Source organism: Coniophora puteana (assembly GCF_000271625.1).
Source record: "Coniophora puteana RWD-64-598 SS2 unplaced genomic scaffold CONPUscaffold_17, whole genome shotgun sequence".
NCBI lineage: Eukaryota > Fungi > Basidiomycota > Agaricomycetes > Boletales > Coniophoraceae > Coniophora > Coniophora puteana.
The window spans coordinates 804,333-819,920 of record NW_006913069.1 but is presented as its reverse complement, the minus strand read 5'-3'; the positions used below and the strand labels follow the sequence as shown (position 1 = coordinate 819,920).

Below are 15,588 nucleotides of genomic sequence, written 5' to 3'. Positions count from 1 at the left end.
CAACTTACGTCCCTGCATCTCAACGACTTCGTAGACGCGTACGATTACTGTATGACTGCGACGGTGACATAGCCAATGGACAATCTGTCTTGATACACGATACCTTGGGTACTGAAGCCGGTAGGCCGACTGCTAACCCAAGTAAAACGCAGGCCCCATTGACACAGAAGGGTTTTAAGTATGTACTATATTCTATGTAGATCAACCAACAATATTTGTTGTTACAGGATATACGTGGGCGACTACTCGGCCTATGTAGAAAGCGAAGACGAAAGCAAGAAAAGAGTGAGAAATAGATGTTCGTCCAAACTGTATACAGATATATACAACTATATGCAAAGTCCCGTCAAAAGTTCAGTGGAAGAAGCAGTGAGACACATAGCATCCGGCGTGTATACAGGCTGATTGGGGTAACAGTAGGTTCATCGTCCTTGCCAAAGAATCACCCAGGAAAGCCAAACCTTTACCGCCCTCGATAACTATACCCGTCAAAGTACCCTTCATTACGCATGAATGACGTCCACCGCTCGTCTAGTCGAGACTCCTCTGAGGCCATACCCAACCCCACAAGATCGGGCGGGGCAGGTACCCCACTCGTACTACCACTAGTAGGATGCGAGGCGGCAGGATTCCCAAATCCATGGCCGTGATGACCTTGCAACGAGTGCATCGAGTGCGCTGATGGCGCTGGCGAGTGGTCATACTGCGCCCTTGAGCGGTCGTACATCCCGTGAGAGTCGGGGGCGGGGTGGTAAGACGAGTGTGGGTGCGCTGCGATCTGCTGGTGCTGCTGCGGATAGCGGTGAGATGCAAGATCATGTTGCTGGGAACGGTAGCCCATCTCCGAGGGTCCAGCGAGGTGTGAGGGCTGAGGTAGGGGCGGGTGCTGGTGGTGTGTGTGTGGACGCGGCTGGGAGGCGTGGGGATGAGCATGGGTATGAGGTTGCGCATGAGGAAGTGGGAGCTCGCGCGTTGACAACGAGAGCTGGGGAACCTGCGGAATCTGAACCGGCTGAGGGTGGCTGATGCGTTCATTCGCCGGGAATGGATATGTCGACTGGCGCAAGGGCGGTTGCGCTTGCTGGTACGATGTTTGCTGATGCTGCTGAGAAGGATGGGGCGGGAGTAGCATATTGCCGGGGTACTCCTGGTGATGGGCTTGATCATGCGTATATCTCGACGATTGCTCATGAGCTGCCCAGCCTCCAGAAGAATGCGAAGCATCAACAACAGGGGGAGGTGCCAGGAACTCTGCATTCCGGTACTGCTGGGAGTGAGACTGCTCCATAGATGTAGTGGTGTTCGCGAGCGACGAAGAGCTGTAAGATCTAGCCAACGATGGTTGAGGTTCCGCAGACACTGAGCGTCGCTTCGTGTTCAAAACGCGCGTGCGACCGGCAAAAATGGCAAGCTCATCGTTGTTCTCCGCTTCTTCCACGTTCCAATGTTGACCGCATTCCATCGAAGAAACCTCTCCGGTCTGCGCCATGTTCATAGCGTGGTGCGCTTTCTCGGCCAGCTTCGTCAAGAACGGCTGTAAATGGACAGTCAACATCAGGCCATAGTATAAGGGGTCGCGTCTACACACCAATGCCTTTGCTGCCCGCATACACCGAGGTGCAGCATTCGCGAACAAGACACAAGCATCATCAAGTTCCTTCAGAGCATTCGCAGCGAGTGGCGATTTCGGCCCACGCGTGACAATCGTGCCGAAAACGATCTACATGAGAGCACGGTTAGTATCATTTCATCGACACAACAAGGGTATAAATACAGCAGAAGAAAAGGCAAATGACCAGACCACCCAGAACCGCGCTGTGAGGATCGGGTGCTTTCGGAACTGCGCCTGTATGGTGTGCAGAGTTGTAGTAGATGCGCGGTACGCAGCCAAGAACGAGGCAGCATACGCGCTCTTGAGCGGATTCACAGGATTCTCGATGATCGCCTGCGCGAAGAAGCTCCGGTGGATGTACAACAGGACTACGGATGACGAATCAGTACGAGCGAGGTTGTTGACAAACTGGCCACACTCACTAACTTCTCGCGAATTCGCCATCGCAAAAAGGCCCATACTCTCCGCAATACTGAGTGGCCTCTCTTCGGGTACCATTGCCGGGCTAGCGGCATTCGCCTGTGCGACGAGGGCTTCTGCAGCCGGAGAGACTGGGAACTCGCGCACCTTGCGGTCGAGCTCCATGATTGTCGAGTAGCTCGGTGCTTCGGCGGTCAGCGTACGTGCGGCAACCTCAGCGACGCACTCGCAGGCGAAACGGTACCCCCAGGATTCGTCTGTACGTTTCAGTTCCCATTGTTCATTGGATGGAGGTCCGAGGGATGGATAAAAAAGCCGGTTCCAGAAAAGATAGTGGTGGTAAACATGCATCATATAGCTTAGCCATAGTGACGACACAAACTTGAAAACTTACACTCCCTAGGAGGTAAAGATTCACCTTCTTCTGACTTGATCTCGCTTATCGGGAATCGGCAGTCGATGTACGCAAGCGAAAACGTGGGTGGCCGGCCCGTATTGAGACTCTGCACGTCCGAGTCAATTGGATATTCGTCAGCTGGACTGTGTAATCAATGTAACGCAAGAAGGGACTAACATGCCATGAGTCAGCGACGAAGAGGTCCCAAAAGAGGGTGCGTCGTTGATTGACGATATCGGGAGATAGGTTCCATCGTGCGCTATCCCGGTCTACAAAAGCACGATGTCGGAAAAAGGACATCAGAACCACGTCGCCTCTCACCACACGGGGAGGTACTTACGCAACCCAATCTGCAAGAAGGATAAACAGATGAGTTCGTCAGCAAATGCCTCAACGTCATGTGATAAACGCAAAGAAGCGCTCACCGTCTGAGATAAATGTGCTGCGAGCGTGATCAAGCTCCACGTCGTCTCGTTGCTTGTATCTTCTCCCGCAAGCTCGTTCCCGCTCATCGCGTTGTACACGCTAAGTAGGTGCAGTGCTTGGATTGTCACGAGGCTCGGTTTCTCGAGCACAGGCTGGATACAGAGAGCTGCGCGCGCGATCTGATGGAAGTGTTCCGCCTCGGGACTGATCGCCGAGCATTCCAAGTCGACCAGCGCCCCAATCCCAAAGAGCAGGAAGAGCACACAAAGCCCATGCGGGCCACAGTGATCTTCATTCGGCCGCGCCAGCTGCGCGCTCCCGCCGGATGAATCGTCCTTGGAGCCCGGGTCGTAGAACGCAGGCACGAGCTCTTTCATGACCTGGTCCTTGCTCACGTCGTGGAACAGCCATGCCGCATTATCAAAGTAGAGCCGAAGAAGATGTTCAGCCTTATCCCATGGCGGGAGGTGGCTCTCGATCAGCTCTTGCACTGTCGCGCGCGGGCCCACGGGAGTAAACGGAAAGGAGACGGAGAACATCTTATTAGCAGGCGGGCTTTCACTGCTGCCTGCGGAGGAGCCGCGGTGGTCACTTGGGGCGACACCAGTACCGGATTCAGGGGTTTGGGCGGGGGAATTGGATTCGGAGTGGGGGCCGTCAGACTGTGTTTATGTGTTGCATGTGATCGGGTGGACATTGAGATTGGCGTACGCGAGATGGAAGGACCGGGAGTGGCGATTGTATGCGTGGTGGGTATATGCGCGATGGGTGTATGCATGATTAGACGTGGGCATGATAGGAGCAGAAAGGCAATACGATGGCGACCAGATAGTTTTAGCATGCGCATATATGACGACGGACCGCAAAGACTTGACGTACCATGAGAAGCGCCTAACCAAAGGTCGTAACAATCGCATAGAACCAAAGATAATTAGCCATTTACAGGTGTACACCACTTAGCCTTAAGGCTTACCTCCGTCCCGCCAGTGGGCCCGAAAAACCTCGAGACACCTCGGTCGGTAATTGACAATGTGCCAAACGAATCGATGATGTCCGCAGGCTGGACAAACCCCTCCAATAGTCCTTCTGCTCCCGCGGCAAGCGCGGCCTCGTCATCCCGCTGGTTGACTCCAAGAAGGTCATCCCGGAGGAGCGGGTGCGGCTCGGACGAGTGTTGGGACTGTAGAGAGGCGAGCGCGTCTTCGAGCAGGCGAATTCGGTCGCTCATCTTGGTGATGCGCCGGTGGAAATGTTCGGTTGCAGCGAGGACGAAGCTTCATTGCGCATACATCGACGGAGAAATAGGAAGAAGGGTGAATGCGGTGCAGATCGGCCAAGGCGGAGACGATCCACGGTCCACGTGCAGATACGCAAATCAACGAGGCACCACGGCGGGAACACAGCCCACAAGGCAGAAGCAAAACGGTTAATCCTTGTTGCTGCCGCGCACCCAATGGCACGCGCGGGGTGTATAAAGGTACTCACCGAGTGCCCTGTCCGGTGGCAAGGCTTCCTGTGACATTATTAGATAAAGCGGCTCCGGGACGACGATAGAAAGAGTGTGGAGACGTTACCGTTCGGACATAGTGCCGCGCATCCCCTGCGCTGTGGGAATGGGCAAGTGGACAGTCAGACAGGAGGTCATATTCAACGCCCGAGTCGGAGTGGGACGTCGAGAATGCGAGGACAAAGACTTGCCTGGCATGACTGACATGGAATCTGCTTGTCGCATTTTATCTTGAGTCTGTGGGTATCATAGCGAGAGGTCGAGCAATGATTAATGAGGATGAACGTTGTTTGAGTGAAGCAGGGATGGATGGAGGAGAGAGAGGATGGAGAGGCATAAGCGGATGAATGAGGAATGACTTTGGCAGGGTGACAGCGCGATGATCGCACCTCCTGCACTCTGCACACGAAATCTGGCCCGCATTCCTCTTCTGCTCGATCTCACGTGAGTGACCGCCGTCGAACCGGTACGCCGTCTCCTCCTCCTTGCGTGTCGCCTTGCGCTTGGCCTTTGCTCGTGTTGGTTCGGGTGGCATGTGAGCCGGGCGGGTGATAGCAGGAGACGCGGAATGCTAGGATTGGAAAGGGAGGTGGTGAGGGAGGGTGACTGGTCGAGTTAATACGCGGAGTGAGCGGCCCAATTTGAGCCGGAGGCTGGGAAAAGCAGGGTGACAGCCCTGAGGGAAGGGGGAGGGCCAGCGGGTGCGAGAGAAAAACAAAGCTAAAAAGGGCGCGGCGTTGGCTACAAGGTCAGGAAACACATCGCATGATAAACGCTCCAGATTATCAATGGCGGAGACCCTGTGGCTCTGCCCTGCACGGGCTGTTCAAGAATCACCTCCTTCACAGCGATCGTTTTCTCCAGCTGGACGGCCCCAAGGCGACACTTTCTGACGTTCTGACGGGCGGCTATGCAATCTCAACAGTCTCCGTTTTTCTTGACATGGCAGACCAATTCAACCCTATTCAACCCCACGCTGGGGCTGACACTCGGCAACACCCGCGTCGCCTTGCTCCCGTCTCCTCGCGACGAATGAACTTTGTTCTGGAACCAGGGCTCCCTCGCAAACTGTATACCTACAGCCAATTTCCCCAGACCTACGGGCATGCAATTCAAAGCCGTATCGTCTCGCAGCAATGTCCTTTAGGCCTGAGTCCAGCTCCGGTGACTCAAGATTAGTCAGCATTGTCATGATGACTCTCTTCGACGCGGTATCATAAACATCGGAGACGGCAAGCCCGCAACAACTCAGACTACAACCGACGGCTTGAACTGTTTATCCGCACCCGCTACAGCACACTAACGACATTCTATAGTATTGCCGCAGCAACAGATCAACCTCGCCTTCCTGCTGCGCGTTTAATGACGGGGCGCCGCGCACGTTCTCGAGTCTGTGCCTGACTCTCCGCCGGATATCTAAAAACAAACCCAAGGCGACGCCTGCGCAGCTGCACCGCTGCAGTCAACTTTCTTCGGCAATTCTATTTACCCCAGACTCTGTGCCTATATGCGCAGTTCAAGTTGCTTCAACTCGTACCGATCCACCGGCAACACTGATCGAGTCGATGGTTCACGGAGGTGTCGATGATACCTTGTAGCCGTTCTGGTGCCTGTCTTGTTCCTGAGTACGCAGTGTAACTTCGTTCCCTTCATCTTTCTTCGTCTCAGAACTTGGGAAACTTCTGACGGCGGTCACAGTTGTGCAAGCTTACAGGCAACGTGACGTCAGATCCTCGGACTCTTACCTCCGTCATGTCCAACTTGACGGGTTGGTTCAAGTACAGTGCAGCAAGGGGGTCAAATTTAGACTTTCACGTCTTATTTTGGGTTTCAAGAGGTTTCAAGCTGGTTTTCAAGGTGAATTTTGACTTTCAGGGAACGTACATCGCCATTGCGTTGGCCAAACTTGTCTCGTCCCCAGAATTTGCTGTCGGCGGATCATCGGATACGATTTGGCTCGAAGAAATTTCACCGTAAGGGGCTAAGGGGTATGCAATTGGACTGTAACTCCCTCCGCGGCTTACAGATTTGAGTTATTGTGCCCAGGACAGAGTCCACACTGATCTGCATCGATCGTGCGGCTCCGAATCAAAGTTTTTTCTTCCATGTTTACCTTCGCGATCGCCGTCCGCTTATTCATTAACACTCAGGGCTATGTATCAACAGTGCATTTCGCTAAGATATGCTCTTTACAGAGTGCCCAATACGCGTGCGACTGCGCATGCGATCCTCAGGACTCGAGGCTGAACACGGTCGATGGAGAACCTCTTTGAGCTGAAGAGGCAGGACTCAGTAGCCGCATCTACAGTATAACCTGCTGCGCACTGGTCACGAACTCCACCCGCAGAGGATTTCCGCGTTCTATGGTTTCTCTCTATAGGGCTTTATCGTTCACCCTCTTCACGCTGCTTGATAGCCGAGTACATTTGGTGTGTTCTTTTGCTAAATTACACATGTATAGATTCTTTTTGACATTTCGTGAGTAGCGTCAGATACCGTCTTTGCGCACAGCAGAAGACCAGGTTCGGGTGCAACAATGTGTTTGGTTGTCAATCTCGCTGACGTACGATGCCTCTCTTTTGTTCAGACTTTGCATCCTAGACCTGTTCCCTTGTATCATATTTCTGTCCGGCGGAGCGATACGCTCCATGACGGACAATACTACGGCAAAGCCTGTTCTATTATCCGCCCTCAACGTTTGTCGAAAGCGGGACACGACGTGCCTTGAAAGCACAGGAAACATTGGACATGAGCAATCGGTTTGCATAGAAAAATCAGCTGCCAGCGCTGAGGTCGACTCCAATGCTCCCTTGCTCGGACCTTCGTAGTATCTCAGAGACAATAAGCTAGAAGTCAAATAAGGTCTTATGAGATTTCCACGTGATCGACTATCTTGGCGAGATGTTGCATCACCCTTCAATAAACCTTCAGTTGACATAGAGAATGGGGTTCGCTTACCCATGTGAGTTTTACTCTCTCTTGTAGTCCTGTTGCGTTCTGACCAGCTGATCGAGATAATTTGGAGCTGAGTACTGAAAGTGAGATAGCTCAGTGGACATGTATCGTGCAGATTTTCACCAAGTCTTTGCGACGCGGTCCCGACTCCCGACGAGCTGAACACCGTTGCGGTGCTCGGCACTTTTGTACTCAAACAAGGTTACTGACACCATCCTTCTCGTCTTCTTATCTTTACTCGCATGCGCTGTCCAAAGAACAACAAGATGCCTCCTCGCAATGACCCGATGTCGTTCCGGGTCAAAGGACGCCACCTCTGGCGAAGACGCATAGACCCGCCGTCGCCATCGACCGAGCGCTTCTGCCGCCTCCTTGTAACGCCAAGTGCTCAGATTTCGGTCCAAGCACGATGGCTCTCAGACGACTTAAAGGTATGCATGGGGGATGCATCTGCGCCTTCCCCTCGAGACCTCTTTCGCAACGCCTCGGCTGACATCCAGTTATCGGATTCGTTCTGCCCCTTTATTGAATCAAAACCCTATACATCCAACTTTCCTCTCCTATACTTCACCCCCCGTCCTCAGATCTCGACCAGACTTAAATCCCCTTTCCTTCTCACTTATATATGCACGCCCTACGCAATACTCACGACTCATCAACACCCGAATCCTCATCCAGCGCCTCCGAATCCTGCTCGACGCTTGCATCCCACTCTCATCCTCTATCTCCGTTTTCCTGGTGGAAGTGGCCATCTGGCATGGCTGCAGCAACGTACTCTTATACCTACCCGTCCGTTCCCTCAAGAAATCGCTTCTCGTACTACAAGGAACAACTGCGACCGGCCTTCTTGCCTACCACCACGCCGGAACCATACAGCTCGAGCGGCCCTCACCGCGCACTCGGAATATCGTCAAACGTTTCCTATGTCCCGAGCGCGATAACGACCGCAAGCACGAGTGTCAATGGCCGTTCAGGAGACTTGATGTCTACACCGGCTATCGCGTGTGTTCTTCCCCCCGAGCTAGTTACGCGTGCTCTCGAGCTCGAAGAGGCTCGCAAACATCACTCTCGAGCGGTCTCGCCTCCTCTAGACTTCTCGACGTTGCCTCATGCGAAGTCAGCGCGGACGACTCCTTTAGGTTATGCGTACTCGCCAACGCTCCGCAGGACACTTCGGCTGCCTCAGACGGAGTGGGCCTCCTCCAGACGAAAACCTACTATGCAGTCCTTGGTCTCCAGGAACGTGCGTGCCAACGATACCAGCCACGAGTACTCCTCTCGCGCGTTGTCATCTTGCAAGCGGAAGCGGATAAGCGAGGATGAGGAAGATGCATCGTCGTCCTCGTCTGCGCCTTCAAGTCCACACTCTTCGCAATCTACTCGCACGAGCTCACGCGTCTGTAAAAGTCTGTCGTCGTGTACTTCGGGGTCGAGCTCTCGTACTTCTCCTTTGGCTCGTCAGTCGGCCTTCTCAAAGGAGGTAACCGTCAATAAGCTAACAGTGGGCGCATCCACCGCGAAGGGGAGGAAGGCCACCGGTGGCTCGTCGTCGAAACCAAGTGTCAAGGGCAAGAACTCAAAGAAGAAGCCCACAAAACGGACTAGTACACCGAGAAAGTCTCGCATCATTCGTCCCGCTGTCAAAATCTCCGCGACACAAAGCTCGGCGATTCAGAGTCGGAAGCGGAAAGCACCGGCTTGTCGGGTAGACCCTACACTTCCTCTCAGAAAACGGGCGCGCCTCGACCCGGGCTTGGAGGCGTCGCCAACTACGGTTGACGCAGGCTCGGAGAAAGAGAATGGGCTGTCTTCCGCCAAGGAAGTACCCGATACGTCTATGTCAGGTAGTATACCTGTGGCGTTCCTTCGGCGATCTGGACGTCGGCGTGTTCCGACTGATAAAACCTCGCTCAACGCCGAGTGAGAACGTCGTCCTCAAACTAGGGTCTCATAATGCCCATTTCGACGGGTCCGGAACATTGCCGGTCGATGAGATAAGGTCTCATCACGACTCGGGTTGCTGTAAAATTGGCTCTCTATATTCATATGCGCTTTTCCTCACGACAGCCTCATTCTGTGTTATTTCTTAACAATTATGTACATCAACTCTCTCAATCATTCATCACGCGGTGTTTGCGAGGCACGGGCGCAGGTTGACCCAAAGCACTGGATTTGTTTTTACGATAGATGCGCAGTCTTCTCTCAGGACAAGCATCATGTACGTACTACATACCCACAGGCCATGGATACATGGCAATTCTATATACCAACGCTTATAGATCACTTATTACTGCAATATTAATTAGCTATGCTCTATTAATCAGAGGCACTGCTGAGGCACTGTTCCAGCTTGCGAATCGACATTTTATGTGCGAGTTGTAGCTCAACGAAGGTCGTAGCATTTCGTGTAGCCACAACAAACGAAGGATCTGTTATTCCAATTCAGTCATATCGTTCTAATGGTTGGGCGTGGACCCCTCGGCCTTGTCATCTCCGCCGCAAATTCCATCAACCTATCAGTGCTTGACAAATCTCCGTTCGTCGCCGTCCAAGTCCTATTTCTATGGATGCTTCCATGTCAAGTCTTACAGTTTTCGGAACATGAAGAATCCCATGGCCCAATTCAAGCAAGAAGACGGCGGCCCCGCGGTAATCACCGCTTTCGCTGAATTTGTGAGTATCCTTGCAAAAAGAATACACATTCATGTATCTTTCTTTATCCGCCCTGCGTTGAGCACTGACAGTGACAGTTGGAAAGATGGTGGCGTTCGCCATCGTCCGGAGCACGGTTCCACGTGGTCATGCAGGATTGTCAAAGCCCAAGATAGGGGGCTTACATAATCTTTTGTCCAGCGGCGCGTAGAGGGAGAAATGGAAAGGCCGGAGTGGGAAGACTTGCCAGATCCTCATGTTCGTCGTCCTCGAGGTTTCCGCGCGCCCGTCGTGCGTGAGGGCTCCTAGAGCCAGCATTCTTCCTACCCTGGTCTTCTTCCTACTCTTGACACGACGAAGACCGCTCTTAGGCCACAGCTCGCTTACCAGTACTCGCCTTTTCCTTCGAGGATCCAAGGGAAATCTTGATCGCACAGTTGTCGCACAGGGACAAATTTGAAGTATGGGATCTCAGGAGCAACGTCCTTACTTCGAGACCGTCACGGTAAGCAACGATCCGCTTTGCGAATGATGATGAATCTATCTTTCCCGTGTCCACCGCGGCTTTGCGCCCTTCGCCTCGAATGTTGTCTTAGAATCGTTCTCACCTCTTGACATATCGCATCAACTGCGCTTCTTGATTCTTCCCTCGTCCGTCATATCTGTGTGCTTAGCCTGGTCGATACATATGTCAAACATCCTTCCTTTTCGCCCGATATGCCCGCCCCCTTTCTTGCGTCCTGTGCGCCGTTCTTGCGCATGACATGGCGTTTGATTGGGATCTATTGGGATGCGGGCTGTCCAACTTACTTTCCTACGTTTGGATACATGATCCTGATATCCACGGAACTGATACTCCCATGGTATGACAGTCATTCGCCGACGTCCCTATCACGGATGATGGCGTCGTCACCCGACCGTTTCTCGAAGCCTCCGACGGCCTTGTCAAGCTTTTTGGTAAGTAGATTCCCGCTAGCTTGTGCCCCTTTTGTCGGCTTTTGGCCAAGCGCTGTATACACTGGTTCATCAGAACTGACCATCTATTCTGCGTTATCTTGCCTTAATAGATCTTCTCGGGTCGGGTTTATGGGCCTTTGTCCAAAATGACATAAAATCCAACATCAGTGTAAGCTGTGCTGCTATCCTTATATTTTTGTTTGTGCCATTGATTATCTGTGATAGGGGGTTCGTGATCGCTTCGAGGGCAACGAGCCCCGTTCTGGTACACTTGAGGAACTGGTCCTTGCAGAGGCAGCGGATGGACATCGTTATGCTACGCAGTGTCTCGTTCGCCTCGTGCGGTATGTTCACTGAAGCTCTGCATATTGGTGCTCTATCTTACGCACCATGATTGGAAATGAACATGCTCTCTTCATAAATGCGTGCATATATGCGTGTGCGAATGCATTACGTGCACACAACGTAGAGGGCTGACGTTCCTCTGCCGCGCTCTGCAACACATGCAGGCTGAGCAGTCGCTTGAGATGCATGCCTGTTTCAAGAGAGCCTACGATGAGGTGCTCCGGCACCAACATGGCTTCGTCGTCCGTTCGCTCGCGATGGTGTGTGTTTTCCCGCCCTTCTTTTCCATCGCACAATTATCCCTGTTCGTCTGCTTCTCCCGTCGGGTTTCTCCTTGGCCCTATTTTCCATCTCTTATACGCATCTGATTACGAAGAGAGTCACGGATGCTAACGTCTGTTTAGGTCGCAGTCCGAGCCGCACCTGCCCGGTCTGACTTCATCGGCCGTGTCTCTCAAGGCAGTTCTGGCGAAACCTTCGATCGAGAGCTCAATAGATGGCTCTCTGGTCTCGCTGAGATCGCTCAGCATACGCGAAGTTTCCTTGAGCAAGGCGGGCACGGAAAGGTTTAAGGCCTGGCTGCTCGGAGATACCATACACCATGAGGTGTGTTCGCGAGTGATTATCGAGTTTCTACTCCATCTAATGATCGCGGATTTGGTTTTCTAGAATCGAGACCTATTTATCAGCCGACCCTCGTCTGCAGACATTGTCTTTTAGGGACCACGTGTTGTTCCATTCGGACTGCGGAAACTTCCAACGCTGTTATTTATCCTTTACGCACCCATATCCATATCAGCATAAACATCTTACCTCATGTATACCACAACGCCGGATTCTAACAACAGACGCATATATTCGTACCGACAATGCGTCGTACCCACAGTAAGGGGACAAGGGCTGTCCAACAATTCGGCAAATGACATGGCCAGCCAAGCGCCCACTACAAGGCTGGCAAGCTGCATGTCTCTATGCTGCATTTTCGTATCATGTCCCATTTCACTTGCCTCAATGTCGCTCATATTCCTGATTGTTAGCCAATGTCCCCCGATGTGACAACCACCTCGGGGACCTTCGGCTAGGTCCTACCATTTAGTCATGGGGTTGATCATGAATCATGTCATCTTTTAAATCCCCACTGACAGCGTCTCACTTTCGCATGTCACGGCGACATCATGATTACCCACCATATGTTTTGTCTTATTCTGCTCACAATCTCGGCTCTGTCACGCGTCAGTATGACATAACTCTAATTTGTTTGATTACTTGTTTTGTTTGTCTTTTCATTTTTCTTCTTTTTGTTTCTGGTCAAATATCGGCGTTTTCTGTTCTCCGAGTTGGTGTGTTGTCGTTCCTTCTTCGATGTGAGATCCGAACAATGACATTGATGTGGGTTGCTTTACGTGCTCCGCGGAAATGTCGGTATATAGGCGAGCAACATCTGTTTTTCCGAGAACAAGTTGCCTATATGTCGTAACATATTCAGGAAAACCCGGCAGGGATGATGATAATCATGATTCTCCGTTGCCGTCGTTACCCAGCGAGTGCGAGAACGCCTCGCTAAGTCCAACAGTGCGTAGAAGTACAAGGGACATATAAGATCGCATGTGTATGTACATCGTACGACATGTTTTTGGGAACATTCTCTGTGAACGCAATTGAAGTTGTGCATTCAGAAATAAGCGCTTGCTCGTTCTCGCCTGTTCTCGTCCTTCGATTTGATCCTACACGGTGGAGCAGAATAGTGATAAGACGGTGTCACGGAATGTCCAACACATATGGCATTCTTGGAATTCATGGCGAATGGAAACGAGGCTGATCTTCTGCTCCGATTGTGCGGAGGAGATTGTGAAAGATGGGTCCAGACACAGGACACGCCTGAACGTGATTGCCTATTGCGATTCAATAGTTATTTTGCCAAGAAACAAGAATCCGTTGGCACAGAGCACTATGGGTGCTCGAGTTTGTGAAGGCATTTTCAATGAATACGACCAGTAGAGTGTACTCGTTTGGTGGATTGGTTCCGAATCGGGGTTGAATAGGGGAATGGGTGTTCTAGTGCGTTTTCTAAGCTCGTGAGCTCTAGCTCTTAACCGTTAGCGTTGCTCGTTCAGATGGACGATTCCTCGATCATGGCTTCCTCGAGTTCTCGTTTGCGCGTTAACAGGCGTTATTCGGGGCGGAGACGAACCTCTGTTCCAATAGTATCCATACCAAATTCCGGGAACCTCGATGGCCTGAGAGACCGCATCAAAAAATAAGCCGTGCTCGCGCTTGCCACGGACAGCTGGCGGCCCGCGCTAAAGTACGAACCTCGCAACGTTGAGACTTCAAATCCGTGTGTTTTGAGTAGCGCTTTCTCGTGGTCACGGGCGTGAGGACAGTCGCAGCTGGCTAAATATGGAACAAGCAGTCTCGGTGCTGTGAGATGCTCCCGCACGCGCGTTCGCGTGGCATCTGCCAGCAGCCGCCCAGGGGGACGAGACGTCGGTGGCGTGGGTCCTGTCGATCGTCCCACTGGTGACGTGCCTTGTCCCTCGAAATCGCACCGGTCACGTAAGACGCTGACGACGAGCCCGCTGTGACAGTCCGCTAGAGTCCGCTGGCTCCGGTCCCGGCCGTCCTGTTCGGCGAATGCGTCAACCATGTCCCTTTGCTGCTCGTTCTCGTTCAAATCAGTCAGCAGATCATACGAAATCGATACGGCACCGACCTCCAAATATTTTGTAACCCACGTAGCCGATGCCATCGTATGGGTCCGAAGATTCTCTTCTCGTAGGGCTCCAAAGATCTCGACCGGTCTGTAGGGCAACTGTGAGCACCATTATCCATATGGTCAGTGTGTTTCATTCGTTCACACTTATGTGCGCTACACGAACGCATGCACCAATCGTAGTGCAAAGTTGGGTTTACTTTTATCACTTTGACGCTTTTGAGCCGAGATATGATCAGCTGAAGTAGCAGTCCGGGGGCCTGGGGTGAGAGGAACAGACCGAACGGGTACCTGCGCGTGCCTCGAATTAGACGTAGCCACTCGAAACCCTGCCCGTCGTGTGTCTGCGATTGAGACATGGATCTGATAAATGTGAATCGGAAAATGATAAATCACATCCGACACACCGATATACATGGGATCCAGGTTCTCCATATGATCGATTCGGAGAGTTGTGGGCTACAGCACCTCGAGCATATGCAAGCGCCGCTGGATATGTCTGATGCAGATGGTGCCTTCTCGTTCCGAAGTGCGCCGCAGATTCAGGAGAGGACACCAGGAGGGTTCAGTTTGCAGGGAAGCATATGCATAAGGATATCCAAGGGCCGCCCTCGTCGCACCGCGTGCAACAACGCACATGGGAAGATGTCTCGTGGGCATGTGTTTTCCGACTTCCAGTTTTGTTTCTGCATAAATTTCTTGCCTTGCTGTATTTCCGCACATTCTTTCTCCGAGAATTTAGCCGGCGGAGTTTGAGAAACGCAAAGAAGGCAAGGCACGCATAAAACTTATGGAGATGCGCGCGATATGATGGGCGATGTGACACACTGGCATTATATATCACTCGGTATGACATATGGTGAGACGAATGTTTCCAAATAGGAAAGACATGGGAGAAATTAGCCATGTTATCGGCATATGTCGGTGATAGGTGTCGCTGTTTTCGTCGGTGAGTCACCGCGGCCGGCGACCCATGACATATGGAAATGAGTGTGACAGCGTGGCCGTGTGCCCCTATTTCGTCGAAACGATCAGCGTCTCGTAACATTCCGCAGCAGCGCGGGTTACTTGCGACTCCAACGTTAGACTAGCGCAACTCAAAGCAGGGGAGTAATGCAGAGCTCTTAGCGGCGACCTCGGGGACCTGATTGCAGCGCCTAGCGGTGCTTGACTTGGGATAAGCTCGAGCTAGTGAGCAGACCTTGCGCCTGGCGGAGCTCGAATAGCCGAGGATGTGCATACCACATCGGTAAACAAGGTTTGGTTTGCTCGACGCTGAGCTCCAATGTCGGGCGCCTCTTTTCAGTTTTGGGTTGCCGTGACCGTACCGCCGGGACGGTAACGACACCGCCTCGGGCTTCGAGCGCGACGACGAGGAGCAATAATGGGCAAACTTTACCATTATCCGTCGGCAGTGCGCCTTTCGACATTGCTTCGAAATGTCCTAGGGCTTCCGTGGCCGGGCGGGAACGTTAGAGATTCTCGCTCCTCGGGCGAACGTTTTGTTGCGACTGCGATTGATGGTCCGTCTTGCATCATACATCATCATGCAGACACGCCGCGCGTTTCCAGGCCTCGGGTCGATAACATCGGAGAGTGAATAA

General features: G+C 52.5%; 3 protein-coding genes across 3 annotated transcripts; 2 read left to right on the top strand and 1 right to left on the bottom strand.

Moving 5' to 3' along the window:
- Positions 1–199: 199 nt before the first annotated feature.
- Positions 200–4,949, bottom strand: CONPUDRAFT_140195 (uncharacterized protein). The gene is made up of 13 exons (XM_007776520.1): positions 4,752–4,949; positions 4,554–4,599; positions 4,430–4,460; positions 4,341–4,368; positions 3,829–4,129; positions 3,735–3,746; positions 2,839–3,517; positions 2,607–2,698; positions 2,427–2,535; positions 2,035–2,289; positions 1,775–1,980; positions 1,589–1,720; positions 200–1,534 (listed from the first exon to the last, which is right to left on the bottom strand). Exons 1-13 carry the CDS (start codon positions 4,895–4,897, stop codon positions 464–466), a joined length of 3,108 nt encoding a protein of 1,035 aa, XP_007774710.1. The 5' UTR covers positions 4,898–4,949; the 3' UTR covers positions 200–463.
- A 3,051-nt stretch (positions 4,950–8,000) lies between these two features.
- Positions 8,001–9,241, top strand: CONPUDRAFT_169669 (uncharacterized protein; the record flags this gene model as incomplete). The annotated part of the gene is made up of 1 exon (XM_007776519.1): positions 8,001–9,241. The coding sequence occupies exon 1, from the start codon at positions 8,075–8,077 to the stop codon at positions 9,239–9,241; it is 1,167 nt and encodes a 388-aa protein (XP_007774709.1). The 5' UTR covers positions 8,001–8,074.
- A 1,018-nt stretch (positions 9,242–10,259) lies between these two features.
- Positions 10,260–12,132, top strand: CONPUDRAFT_112558 (glycolipid transfer protein). Its single transcript, XM_007776518.1, has 7 exons — positions 10,260–10,474; positions 10,842–10,926; positions 11,037–11,095; positions 11,152–11,270; positions 11,396–11,531; positions 11,676–11,877; positions 11,941–12,132. The coding sequence occupies exons 1-6, from the start codon at positions 10,433–10,435 to the stop codon at positions 11,841–11,843; spliced, it is 609 nt and encodes a 202-aa protein (XP_007774708.1). The 5' UTR covers positions 10,260–10,432; the 3' UTR covers positions 11,844–11,877; positions 11,941–12,132.
- Positions 12,133–15,588: the final 3,456 nt, after the last annotated feature.